At 34.5% G+C, this 14,739-nt stretch overlaps 1 protein-coding gene across 1 annotated transcript; it reads right to left on the bottom strand.

Annotated features, from left to right (window-relative positions):
* Positions 1 to 2,048: 2,048 nt before the first annotated feature.
* Positions 2,049 to 4,908, bottom strand: LOC147543622 (ran-binding protein 1 homolog c-like). The gene is made up of 4 exons (XM_086637152.1): positions 4,366 to 4,908; positions 4,104 to 4,255; positions 3,886 to 4,011; positions 2,049 to 2,593 (listed from the first exon to the last, which is right to left on the bottom strand). Exons 1-4 carry the CDS (start codon positions 4,524 to 4,526, stop codon positions 2,397 to 2,399), a joined length of 636 nt encoding a protein of 211 aa, XP_086493278.1. The 5' UTR covers positions 4,527 to 4,908; the 3' UTR covers positions 2,049 to 2,396.
* Positions 4,909 to 14,739: the final 9,831 nt, after the last annotated feature.

Below are 14,739 nucleotides of genomic sequence, written 5' to 3'. Positions count from 1 at the left end.
AAGTACTTCGTTTTCACAAATTCAATCATAATAAAATATATCACTTGAATTTGAAATTACCATGTCTGGAGAAGAAGATTTAGCAACAGAAATTGTCTATCTATGGAAAGAAAAGAATAGAGATGTTGATGCATTATATATGATGCAAACAACCCTGTTTAAGGTACAAGCAGAATTAGATCAAATAAGGGAGCAACAGGAAACTAGGGCAATAAGACAGTCTCTTTAATTTTTCGTTAACAACTTATGTTTCACTCCGAATGAAGGTCCTTCCTCTTCTCCGAGAGTGGCTTGTGTTGTGGTCTACTGAAGGTTTGTGCTCCTCATTCAACTTCCAGAGTCGATCCTCTGTCACTGTGACCCTTTGTTTCTTGGTAATCAACTCTGTTGGACTCAAACAAATCTTTTGAGATCTTCTCTAGCATCTGGTTGTTGTCAAAAGTTGTACAGAATCGTGTGTATAGCCCTTTGAAAGACTTCAGAGATCTTAGCTACACATAAGCGTACTAGGATCTTGCTTCCCCTTTTAATATGTGGGAAAAACTCAGCACATAGTTGGCTCGTCTATTAGCGCCAGACTCATGATAGTGACGGAATCATTGATGAATATTTCTGAATCTGCAGATCCATTTGAGGTCTCTAATGTAGAACTTTTAAAGTCCCTCGGTCTCTCAGCATTCAAAATTTTCAAGCTGAAGGGAGGCCAAGTTAGCTTATCCAACCGTGGAATCACCTTCTCTGCCATCTTCCTTTGCATCTTCACAGGTTGCTGCATCATGTATCCGAATGAAGGTCCTTCCTCATAATACTTTTAACTCCAGAACAAGGATTGGTGTAGCTCTGCGACCTTTTTTTTTGTAGCCGAGCTTGCTTCCTCATGTTCCTTTTGGAGACTCTCCATTTATCTATTTTTTTTCCTCATCATAATTTCAATTCTTGATTCAATGAAAAGTCGAACGACAAAAATTTCTCTTTTCTTTAACTTTTTACTCTACTGGTTTTCTCATCTTCATACATCTCATGAACTTTGATCTCTACCAGTGGCGTTTAGCCGAATTGCCCTTTTTTACATCATCAGACGAATAATCGGAACATTTCGCCAAATTACTGAAGAAACTTGCGCTAAGTTGGAGATTCACTAGAGGAACCTATTCTAACCTAGCTTGCCCCTCCACTTACGCCATCTCCAATGGAGACTCCATTTCTCGTGGCGTCGTGTTGGTACGAGCTTATTCGAGATTAACTCCCACCTCTTTGTCTCCTTCCCTTCACGTCTTCTTCTACAAATGGCCATGTTTTCTTCTTGATAGCTTTAGGCACATCAACTACACAAAAACCTTTGTCTAGAAAAAGAAAAACTATAACCAAGGTAAAAGAGCTCGGGAGGTATGATGCTAAGAAGTTTGGCATCAAATAAAATCCGAGGAGTTACGCATTCGTGGGATGGATGTTAGTAGCAACATACACAGTCTGGATATTCCTGAGTAATTTTTTTGAAAGAGGATCAGAGGACAGACTAGGCAAAGCTTCATTGTGTAGTTGTTGGTAGGTGGAGGGCAAACTCATGGTTTGAAACTCTTGTACTCCTTTAACACAATCTTGATATTAATTAAAGGGTGTCATTTGGCTGATAAATCACACCAGGAATATGTCATTCAAATGAAGCTTTATGCGTTAAAATTGCAAGTTGGGATGGGTGAGACGTCTTAACTGCCTCCGATGATATCTTCTAGATCATGGAGAAATGCATCGAGAAGGACGACAAAAAGAAGATCATTGAAGGGAAATGGTTTTAGCACAATCCACTGTTGAAGGTATCAGTGGTTCTCCAAAAATCCAAAACTCAGCAGAACGACGAATGTTATCGGACATGATATAAAAGTAGAAACCTTTAGACAGAGAAAGCACATAAATATGTTTTACTAAGCCATGACATCCTGTTGCTATCAAACACAACCTAAGTTTCACAATGAGTTCATTACCCGTAGGATCATATCAAATAAAACTTATATAAATTATGAAAGTAGATGCTAAATGAGCCCATGATAAAAAAAAAAGACTCCAAACTTAAAATCAATCAAATATCACCAGTTTTCCACTAGTTTCGTTCCCCAAAACTGTACCAGAAACAATGAAAAAAGCAGACAATCTTCACCATCATCATCATTCATCACAAAAATGAAGACAACCAAATCAAAACCCTAACCCAATTAAACCTCAACAGACAGACTGACCAACCAACTCACTCGAAGCCAAATCCTTCCCTTTTAAACTCACTTGATCAAATGTATATTTCTTGTTTTAGGATTTTGGAAGACTCGACAAACTCTGGGGAACTTGAATATATAAAGATATGATGACAAATGAGGAATAGTGAATAATACCCAATTATACTCTCATTCAGCCTTCTTCTCTTCTGTTTCCGATGTAGCTGCTGCTGGTTCCTCTTCTTTGGGTTTTTCAGCCTCCTTCTCTTCTACTACACTCAACTTCTCTATCAGATCAGCAGCTGCTGCACCTTCTTTAGTCTCTTCAGATTTCTTCCCTTGGGATTCAGCCACCTCTTCGATCTTCTCCTTGAAAGTTTTGGCGTCTTCAAATAGGAAACCAGAACCAAGAGTCAATAACAAATTCTTTTCAAACAAGAATTATATATATATATATATATATATATATATATTGTATTACAAAAAGATAACAAAACGAATCTTCTGACAGTAACCAAGTTTTAAGTATCTGGGCTAGGGACTCAACCTTGGCCAAGCCAGAGGCCAGCTGACTTGAGAATCACTTGTAAAAGAATCTAAAAGTCCAGCAAGTTCCAAATTTGGGGAGACAACTAATGTCAAGATCTGATTTTACTAAAAAGAAAAATGTTCCAAAACCTCATTACTAGTAAGCAACACGTGCAAAGTTCAGATTCGGAACTAGATATATTAAAAAAAACTAACATAAGAAGAGATCGACAATCAACACATGGCAATTGCTATAGACAAACAACATATTGTACCTTTTTTGTACTCTAAAGAGAATATGTATACACTAACACGTCATCAAAGAGTTCATGTATATACTAACTTATCGTTACGAACAGATTCAGTAATTTTGGAAGTAATATACTAAGCTTATAAAATAAAATCCTTGCCACGAGAAGGTTTCCCAGTAGCTAAGATAACTATAAACAGTGAAACCCGCTTTGATTGAGTGGTAACATGTGTCTCTCTCCATTGCGTAGAGCAAGGTTTTACTCTTGACCTTGGAGGTCTATAGTCCTCGATAGAACTAATATGGTGTTTCAAAAAAATCAAGGAGCAAATAACGATATCAACTGAAAAGTGGCAGAAACAAGAAACACTCTCAACCCTTTCTCAGTTAGTGTACCCTTAACTAAACACTCGTACTAGATCAAGCAACTAGAAGCTTATTGATTCGAATGACCTCCATGGCTCCACGCCTAAGTCCTAAGATAGTTAGATGATGACAGGTTGATCAAAGTAATAGATTAAAATGATGACTGTCACATCATACCAATAAATGTAACTAGGAGATTCAGGTTAGGTCTTATTTTCTACATACATATCACAGTTGGCATATTATAAACAGAAGGACGAGCACCCGATCCACACCCAATCCATTCTCGCACTCATCCAACACTCAAATTCATTTATTATAAAACTTCACACCCATATCTTTGAAATATTTGTAGATGAAAGGTTAAGGTCATCTTACAGGGGATGCATTTTACTTCAGAATGTTAATCACTTGTCAAGAATTCAATCACAACTCTATAAACAAAAAGAGTAGAATCCGACAGAAAAAAATGACAAATCAAACTAAGAATCCATTATTGAGAACTAAATAGGAGGAAATTAGGTTAATGCTTACTCTCAATTGATGGAAATCGAATGCAAAACATCTCTTCCTTAAGCTCTCCATCAGAGAAATCAGTTGCGTGCCAAACACACGATTTCTCATTTCCAGCGTGCTCTTGAATTGAAATCGTAGGTAGAACTGTGACCAAATAGTGAATAATAAAACCCTAAATCAGATCGGACGAATCAAAAAACAATGAAAAAATTAATGATATGGAAGAGATGACAAACCTAGATGGTTTGCACAGATCTTGAGAGTCTTCGACTGGCGCATAACTAAACGAACTTTCTCAGTTTTTTTGTGCTTAAGAAGTTTTACAGTTCCTGCACCTCTTTCCTTCCATTGATTTCCTTCTTTATCAAATCGATAAAGCTTCGCTTTTCTACACAAAACAAGATCACCGATCAACTAAATCAATAAACCGATCATCGATCAAATGAATCAAGAACGAAAAGATCAGAGGAAAAGAAGAACTTGATTGAAGTTTCTTACAGATCTAGAATAATGTCTTCGTCTTCCTCTCCAGTAGTGACAGCAACTTCTTCAAGCTTAACGATTGGAGCAATCTGTGCTCCGGTATCTTCATCTTCAGCTCCAACAGTTTCCGAGGTCTCTTCTTCTTCTTCCTTTAGCTTGGGATCAATACTTGCCATGGCTGAGAATTCGAGAGAGAAAACTAGAGTGAGAAAGTAAAATGCAATTCGGCGCGATAAGTGAACAAGGAGAGTGGCGGTGGAGATGATATAATAGGGTTTTTCGTATTTTGAGAGTTCGGAATCGTGATACTGTGCATCAAGGAGTAGGGTTACGGACGAGAAACCTTATTTCTGTTTAAGTATGAATGGACAAGATCTGTGCGTTATTAATATTGACGGCTGTGATTTTCTTGAGGAGTTAGGGTTGAAAGAACACTATTCGCCTAGGCGTATAAGATTGGATTCCAACTCATCTTGGCTGTATGAAATGATCAATGATGAAAGGGAGGGAAGATTCAGGGGTGCCTCTAAATGGGACCCGTCATTTTGCTTTTAGCCCATCCCTCCCTTGACACTTTCCATCGGCCTAGAAACAAGGATTAGGCCCATTCCTAGTGTCCTCCAACTTGGCCCAATTCATGGGACAGGAAGAGAGAGGGAGGCCCCAAGAGTGAAATGAATAGGCCGCCTATAAGACACCCAAGATTTCGTGACTTGCACCAAACCCAATACAAGGTTCCAAATTGAGGATCCTATCTCATTTTAGGAGTCTCTAAGAGGGTGTTTGATTTTCGCACTTATTAAGTGATTTTCACTTAATAAGTGCGGGCCGGCAATTTTAGGCTGTTTGATTTTTCACTTAATAAGTGAATATCACTTGTAAGTGGGGTCAAAGTAAGTGCAAAAAAGTAAGCTCCAAATTGGAGCTTACTTTTTTGCACTTACTTTCTAAGTGCTAAAAAAGACATTCTTATCCTTCTCCGAATATAATAATTATCAATATAATTATAACTAAAAAGAAAATCTTAAACAATTGATAAGTAAAAAATCTTTTTATGACTTAAGCGATGACTCTTTTCCTTCTTCACTCATCCTTCACCTAAGCTTTTCTCATAATTTTTTTTGCATCTCTTTCTTCATTAATCACGGAACCACCCAAACTCCATGACGCAACGGAAGTTTTTTCTCGTTCATAATTCTTAATTATTTGAGGTTAATATTTTCAACACAAAGTATTTATAAATCGTAATTATCTTGTATCCAAACTCGCGAGCATAATGAATTAGCATGAAATGCTATAATGTAACTACTTTAAGGTCAAAATAGACAATTTCTCATTTTATAACGTTTAAAATTAACATAAAAACAAAAATCAAACACTTAGAAATGATGAAAAACAAACGCCATAGCACTTACAAGTGATATCACTTACTCAGTGATAATCACTTAGTAAGTGCTAGCACTTATAAGTGCTAAAAAATCAAACACCCTCTAAGTTTGTTTTAGAGTTTTTGGTTTTTCTACTCCAAATTTTAATTTTTGTGTGTGTGATGTACGAGTGTAGATTATTTTGATCGTTTATTTGACTAGTTATTTCTTTGTCAGTATGTTTTTGAGTTAGAGATATATTTGAGTTAGAATTCCATAATTTGTTTGCCATTTTTGTTATAAGATTGTCTTAAAAAATCCATTTAGATAACAAATAACGTAGAGAATAACTAAGTTGTCGTTTGGCCGGGTCAAGATTTGAAAACACATTGACGTGTAATTGGAGAAAAGAACCCTTACTTGGGCCAAGGCCCGAGTCTTGTCTCGGCCAAAAGTCCCGAGACCCTCTCGGATGTGCCTCATAGTTGTCTCGGCATATTTTGACCCGAGACGGCCAAGTCCGAGTAGCTCTCGAGTAATGGCTGACTTTCGCTCAAGATGTGTCTCAGCTAAGGGCCTCTTTCGTTTCTGCCTCAAGACGCGTCTTGGCCATAACCCGAGGTGTTTCTCTAAGAAAAAAAAACTTTTCAAATGACAATTTTGAAATCTTTTTTAAATAATTTGAACACCCTAATTTTGAACCTTTTCAAAATATAAATTCTTAAAACTCTTCTCAAAATTATTCCTAATTTAGTATGGATTCGACAAGGCTTGTGCGTTATTAATATCGACGGGTGTGATTTTCTTGAGGAGTTAGGGTTGAAACAACACTACTGCAAGGCGTATATGATTGGATTCCAACTCATATTCGCTTTATGAAATGACCAATGATGAAAGGGAGGGAAAGAAGATTCAGGGGTGCCTCAACCCCGTAATTTTGCTTTTAGCAAGGATTAGACCCACTCTCAGTGCTCTCGGACTGGCCCAATCCATGGGTAGCGAGGAGAGAGGGAGGCCCCAAGAGTAAAATGAATGGGCGCCTATAACGCACCCAAGATTCCGTGACTTGCACCAAACCCAATAGAAGGTTCCAAATTGAGGCTTCCATCTCATTTCAGGAGTCTCTATGTTTTTTTAGAGCTTTTGGATTTTCAACTCCAAATTTAAATTTTTGTGCGCATGTGATGTACGTGTGTCGATTATTTCGATCGTTTATTTGGTTTGTTATTTCTTTATTAGTTGTATGTTTTTGAATTAAGAAAATGTTTGAGTTAGAAATTTATTTGTCAATCGTTTGTTTCTATCATTTGTTTCTATCATTTGTTTACCATTTTCATTATAAGATTGTCTTAAAAAATCCATTTAGATAAAAAAAAAAATAGTTGAAGCAGAAAATGAAGAAGACAAAATGAATTAGAGAGTTTAGAAGAAAGGAGATAGAGATAGAACCCAAAAGTGATTTTGGGAAAGTTTACTTCTGGGTTTTCTCGAAAATCTAACGGTGTTTGGGATTACAGTCGTTGGATTTGTAAAGGAATATCTCACAATCTTTCGTCATTATTAGCAAAAGGATGGGCACTGCGATTTGAAACGATGACCTGATAAAGAGTGCCTCACTGAAGCCTGACAGAGTAGGGGCAAAAGGGAAGTTAAAAGTGACGGTAACAACTCGTGGATGGAAAGATGAAAAAGGGGCCATCTGGGAATTTCGGGTACTTAGGGGTCCATGCGGGAATATGGTCATACTTTAGGCGTCCAATCGAGAAATAACCCTAAAATTTAGATTCATTATCTATATAATAAAACAGAAGGGAAAATGATGACTGGGACAAACATCCTTGTTTAATGAAGGATATTGTCTAGAAGTCCTTCTCAAAATTTAAAATATATAGTCCTTCGTAGAAATAAAATTACTTATTTAAAAAAATAATAATCTTTTCCTTCTTATAAATAAAATAACTAATTTAAGAAAAAAAGAAACAAAATAAATTTTAAGGGTTAAAAAAAGAAATTAAAATCTCTCTCTCACAATAAATAATAACTAATTTAAGAGAAAAGAAACAAAAATAAATAATACAAAAAAATAATAACTAATAAAAATCTCTCTCTCCAATAATAAAAAAAATAATAACTAATAAATTTCAAGAGATGTAATATAACAATAAATTTCGTAACATTTGATCGATACAAGTGTCCGTAACATTTAGTAGCATTTCAAGAGAAAGATTTTAATTTCTTTTTTTAACCCTTGAAATTTTTTTTTTCTTTTTTTCTTTAATTAGTTATTTTATTTCTAAGAAGGAAAGGATTTTTTTTTAAATAGATAACTTTATTTCTACGAAGGACTATATTTTAAATTTGAGAAGGGCTTCTAGACAATATCCTTTATTAAAAAAAGGATGTTTGTCCCAGTCATCGTTTTTCCTTCTGTTTTATTATATAGACTAGCTCCACCTTTAAGAGAAGCAAGAATCTCATCTGCAAATATACCTCTAGGAAAATTTGATCCACCAGCACGAAACCCACCACCCATATCTCCCATTCCACCACCAAAAAGACTTGAAAATCCGAAAAACTCAGAGAAGATATCATCAATATTTCTAGTGTTAAATCGAAAATTTGTTGCTCCATTACCAGGACCTGGTTGAGGAATTTGTCCTTGTAAACCTTCTTCACCATATTGATCATAGATCGCTCGTTTTTGCTGATCACTCAGTACTTGAAATCAATCATAAACTGATTATTGTAAGATGGAGTTTTAGAGAGAGAAAATGAAGATTGAGATAGAATTGAGAAGTGGGGGAGGGGATGGCGAAGTAAGAAATACATCGTAAGCTTCAGAGATTTGTTTGAATTTCGCTTCGGCTTCTTTTTTGTTGTTTGGGTTCTTATCAGGATGTCATTTCATGGCGAGTTTTCGACAAACTTTTTCAAGACATCTTCTTTAGCGTTTCTGTCTACCTGTAAAATCTTGTAATAGTCCACCATATCTCTATCTCTCCTCTTCTCTTCTCTCTTCTCTCTTCTCTTCTCTTCTCTCTTCTCTCTCTAGCGACAAAACTGAACACAGATGTGCTGCAGGAGAGTTGTTTCCATCTGATTCATCCGATCCGAGTTTAGAAAATGGAATTTTGGAATCGTTGTCCAAAAATGGGTCCAAATTAGTCTAGTGCCGGAAGCTTATTAACTTATAGCTTGACGACTGCAAGGATGACATATATGAGCAGACAGACCCATGGACTTAGTTAGGGTCATGAGGGGCCAAGAGCTCTTGTTTGCCATACAACGAAAGGTGTTTGTTACATTCAAGTCTGGAACAATGACGTAGACGTCATTTAATCAAATATGTCTGGTTGAAAGATTGATGTTGTCTAATGGAATTAGTTAAATTGAAAACTTTGTCTATATAGGAGGGGTTGGTCTCTTTTCTCACCTGTGCCATGTGCACAAATATCATGTATGGTAGATGGGATGTTTGTCTAACGTAGCAAGTATGCACGAAAGTGAGCAATACTCGAAGCCGCGATTCCGAGAATCGACCTAGCATATGACGGAGAGACATATTCAATATGTTCCCTCATCATAAGACATGACTTGGGACAGTACCTGGAGATAGCGTACTACGACCACCCTTTGGGATAGTGATTCCGTATATGCGTGTCTAAGCCGAGTCATGTTGTGTGTTAGTCACTATCATTGAAAGGAGTGAGTTATTCAAGGACTAGACCTTGATGTGCTATATTAGGCATATGGGATCTAAGATAACTTGTGCGAGATTGTAGGCTCCTATGCCTAATGTCCAGATGAAAGCCGAGATGCATATGTACCGGAAGCTTATATCAGATGACAAGATCTCACGGCGTGGTTTGGTGTGTTTGGCACTATTGTTGGTATATGATGATCCAGAAATCTTGAAGAAGCGGAGAACATAGGCATCTATATACCATAACCACACAAGAAAAAAAGTCATGTTGGATGGTATTCGACTTCTCTCACCCCAAAAGCTCACTCAAGGGGTTAGGCTTTTCCCACATTTACAAAGTCACTCCATGGCCTTTCTATAACCAATGTGGGACCCCCTCGCACAGTGGTTCTCAACTTAAATGAGTATTTGGTCGAGACTTGTTACATTCAGGCTTTGATACCAGTATTGAGTAGTATTGGGCCATCTCCTACTCCAAATGTTCAGGGAGTAAGGCTTTTTTCACACTTATAAACTCACCATGTGCTCCTTTCACTACCAATATCGGATAATCCCAACAAATTCAACACTCACATAAATAAAAGGAAAGTTTTATAGGCAATTCCCAAAGTTGTTAAAGGCAATGAACTTTTTTTACCCAAAACTTGGTCAAAACAAGTTAACCAAGAATGGTTAGAGGCAATGCCCATCTTCTTTTTCTCCGATAAAATAGTCGTCGAGTGATGGATCGGAAGTGAATAAATGATCAATAATAATAATACCATAATTAGGCAAACCGACAAGAATACCGAACTTCAATTTACCAAGAAAAATCTTGACTGGGGATGATATCTTTGTCATCTCCGTTTCAATACCACCATCAAGGGGATCCAAAAGGGAAACTAATCTTCTTGATGTTATTCATCGGGTCCATTTTGAAAGGGAGAAGTGTTAGAAGATGAAGCCAGGTAGAAGGGGTCAAGTTCCCAAATGACTGTTAGATGACTAAAAAATGTGCCCATCATCTTTTTCATCTTCCCTCCATTGTTGCTACTACTACTAGTATTGTTACTCCTCTTTAAGGCTTTCCTCTTCATTTAATGATTCCCTTTAAGGATCCTCAAATACACCAAAATAGAGAGAGATAAGAGAAGAGGAACACATAAGAAGTTGACGGGTTCAAAAGTTGTTGCCTACACAAGAAATTTGGTTGCCCATATATTGACCACCTTGATTTTTGTTCAGTTTATGGGTTCAATTGACAAATCTTTAATGTGGTGTTGATTGCTATCATTGATTGAATCTGATTTGAGTTGACCTCAATTGTCCTACCGAAATAAACTAAGATCAGCCCAAGCCATTGAGGGTTATACAGAATATACATTTTGAAATCAAACTCAAGTCAATTCAGAATATAACGTGTTCAATAAACATTGTTAGAGCTGAAAATCTTTAAAATATAAATTTGTGTTGAAATCATGAAAAACATATAGAGGCCACATTCTAAGAATTCATTTTGGACTTCCAAAAGGTTAGAGTCGGCCCTGGCTCTGCCTTAGGTGGAAAAGGTTATGAGAAGAACTGAAGCAAAGTGAGATAATTAACAGAATTAAGTATAAACTGAAATACAATATGATTTCATTCAGTGTCAACTTTCCATCTTGCTCCAATGATCTGTACAAAATTGAATAGAATTAATTTTCGTAAAAGAACCATATTTTAATTGGCAGTTGAATCATACCCACCCATCACTTGGGTTGTCTAGGAGTCAGTGATGGGTCCTCTTACACAAAAGAGATCTTTTATTAAGATGAAGACTTATAAACCCTAAAAAATTTACGGAAAGAGTGTAAGATATTGTATGAAGAATATTTACATCGATCGCAATTAGAGATAAAAAGTAGAATATAACCAGCACTGATATTAATTCATATATATATTTATAAAATTTATATATAATTCTATTTAAAAATTATATTAATATAAATATATATACACATAATATAAATATAAATATAAACATAGATATATTTAATAATAAATTTTTAGATATATATTTGTGTGTGACAGATAAATCTAAATACATTCATCAATATTTATATTCATATTTAAATATGTTTGTATATTAAAATTTATATTTATTGATATATTATTAAATTTATAACACTTATAAATTTATATGTAATTATATTTATAAATACTTACTATAGTAATATTATATTTATACATTGTTATATATATATATATATATATATAGTACATTTTGTTAATTAACAAAGTGAGCTAAATAAATAAAAAATTAAGTATACATTGAATCACAATAATATTTCATTTATTATTAACTTGTTATCTTCCTCTAATAATCTGAAAAGAATTGAGATAAGAAAATGATTTATGTAAGAAAAACTATCTATTTAAACTAGTAATCGAATCATAACCACCAGGGTCGGCCCTAACATTTAAGTGGGCCGAAGCTAATAAAACAGAGAAGTGTTGATATATGGAATGTAGTGAGAGAAAGAGTAGAGGATATGAAGTAAATAGGTGGAAACGTCTTTGCTTTAAAGTAGGCCACTAAAAAAAGGAAAAAGTAGCAAAGCGAGTTATTAACTTGATTAATTTGATATGAGCGCCCATATAGTTTCTTAATTAGTTTCTTACTTAAATCTTTCTACAAGAGGTCCTTACGAAACATTGAAAGAATTATATGAAAAAGATTAATTATCAGGATAAAGACTTATAACATTATAAGAATTATCAAAAGAGATAATATAAGTTTCTCGTATAAAGAATACTTTTATTGGTCCTTACGAAAAATAAAAAGTGGAATATAGCTAGCATAGATAACTAAATATATATATTTAGAAAATTTCTATTTATATATATCAATACAAATATTTTAAATAATAAATTTTTAGATATATATTTATATCGATAGATAAATCTAAATATACTCATAAGTATTTACGTTTATATTGAAATATATATATGTATATTATATAAAATTTATATTTATAGATTTATATATATTAAGATAAATTTACTTTTATAAAATTTATATATTTATATTTATAAATACAACTATATTGATATATATGTATACTAGGGTATAGCCCGTGCCTCCGGCACGTCTAGAAAAGAAAAAGCAAAAATATGATAAAAACTCAAAATTGTGATGAAAAATGAAAGTGTTACTAAAATTAAAAAAAGAAAATTGTAGTGAGTTGGCCGAACATATGAAATGTAAGTCATTAACTTTTTTATTTCAACATCATTTGCAAGTGAAGTTTCCTATAATTTACACATTCTTGAAGCTCATTTACATAAAACTCCCCAAAACTAAAACTTGATATTTCACATATTGCAAAAGCAATATTGTAACAAAAGTTACCAAAACTTTCAAAAGAGATCAACAAAATGAAGAGTAAAGAACTTCCTGCTGGTTGATGTGATAACTCAAGCCCAGGACCGTGGATGGGGGAGTGCGGGTCGTGCGCCCGCACAGGACCCCCCACCACAAAGGTCCCACTTTTCCTTTGGTTCTTCACAATAGTAATTATAATGTTAAATAGCGGGAAACGTAATCTATAATCATCACAAGGACTCTTAGCTTAGTGGATGAGTATGGGGAGTTGTACGAAGGCAACCTGGGTTCGAATCTAACAGTGATTTGATTTTTTTTTGTAATAACTTAGTTAATTACTTATCATACAAAATCAGTACTGTTTTCAACAACAAAAAAATGTTTATTTTATTATAATAATTAGGTTTCTATTTGGAGTTTTAGTTTTATTTTTAGATCCTATAATATGCTTGGAGGAAGCAACAAATAACAAAATGAAAAACAATGTTAGGTCGATTATATAACAATTTTATATGTTATGCATAATATATTTACGATTTATTATCTTTTTAATAATTGAATTATTCAAAATTTCTGTATTATTATCATATTATTTTTTTACATGTGCCCTACTAAAATATTCTCACTGGGCCTCTCAATTGTCAGCCACGACCCTGCTCAAGCCGACTATATTCTCTCATAAATGAAGAGAAATGAGAAGTAATTATAGATACTCATACCGTAAGATCCAACTTTTTTATTAGTCTATTGGTAAATTCTTTGTAATATATGAAGGAAAGAATTGTTTAACTTGGCATGACAAATCAAATAGTAGATAATGATATATGCAAAGACCGAACATTACAATTAGAGAAGAAGGAAAGTTGATTGATAATCTAAATATGTATCTTTCATATTCCATTTGTATCTATTAATTCATTATCACTCAAATCTTGCCTTACCTTCCACCAAAAATTTAGCTCATCGAAAGCTTCAAGAGCGATTAGTTGAATCCATTCACAAGATAAAGCAAACACTCATAATTTAATTGTGTATTTGGCCTTACACTGATGCATTGGTTGAATCCAATCCTTCGGCCAGGTTAGAGACTTGGTGATGCTCCAAAAGAAGTAGGTCGGTGTCGTGAAATTCTTTTTTTAGCAGGAATCGACAAAATGAGGCTCCGAAAAAAATCAGTTTTTCCATGAGATACCCTATTTTGAGAAGGACATTAATAAAGATAGCAATTATATAACATATTCTATTTGTGTAGGGAGTTATAAGAATGACACCAATAAAGATTAGATTTGTACAATTGAGGTTCTGAAAACCATATCCACACACAACTACATTTCAGTACCAATATTATATTTATGTATTTCAACAGAAAAAAAGATTAGAGTTATATAACTAAACAAGAAATTAGATTTATACCCATGGTCTTGATTACAAAGTCCACGAAAGATCCTAAAATTTTACCTCACTAAATCTTTTGAAATTTGAGAAAATATTACAACACAAGCTACTCCGTCTTTCGTTTAATAAAGGGAATAGGGAATCACCTTGAATCTTACCAACTCGGTTGAGTATTTGAGTTTTTTAAAGAGATTAAGTAGAGAGCTGTCTGTTTCGTTTGGGTTTATTTTTTCTCGATATGATCAGAATCGTTGAGAGGATCAATGGTGTAAATCATTTCTAGCAGGGATTTAACCGTAATCACGGTATAGTTGTGGACCGAAGTGTAAATAACGTAGAAGGATTTGCGAGCTAGTTGTTACGGAAGGACTTAACCATAAACACGGTATAGTTGTGGACCTAAGTGTAAATTACGTGAAAAAGGGATTGGCTGTCAGTTTTTGTGTAGGGGCTTAACTGTAAATACGGTATAGTTGTGGACCTAAGTGTAAATTACGTGAAAAAGGTTAGACAACTTGTTTTTGCGGAGGGATTTAACCGTAAGGGTTATTTCCCTAATGGCCCCCAACTTTCTGACCAGC

Source organism: Eschscholzia californica, unplaced genomic scaffold, assembly GCF_041429995.1.
Source record: "Eschscholzia californica isolate CP2 unplaced genomic scaffold, dmEscCali1.0.p SCAF_4, whole genome shotgun sequence".
NCBI classification, from domain to species: domain Eukaryota; kingdom Viridiplantae; phylum Streptophyta; class Magnoliopsida; order Ranunculales; family Papaveraceae; genus Eschscholzia; species Eschscholzia californica.
Note: the sequence above shows the minus strand (reverse complement) of the source record. Positions and strands in the feature narration are given on the sequence as shown.

Excerpts from the sequence above, each read along its gene's own strand:
- LOC147543622 (XM_086637152.1), bottom strand. The coding sequence starts at position 4,526 with ATGGCAAGTATTGATCCCAAGCTAAAGGAAGAAGAAGAAGAGACCTCG. Across the intron at positions 4,012-4,103 it reads GATCTGTGCAAACCATCTAG|TTCTACCTACGATTTCAATT; the intron begins GTTTGTCATCTC and ends ATTTGGTCACAG. Across the intron at positions 2,594-3,885 it reads TCGATTTCCATCAATTGAGA|ACGCCAAAACTTTCAAGGAG; the intron begins GTAAGCATTAAC and ends TCCTATTTGAAG.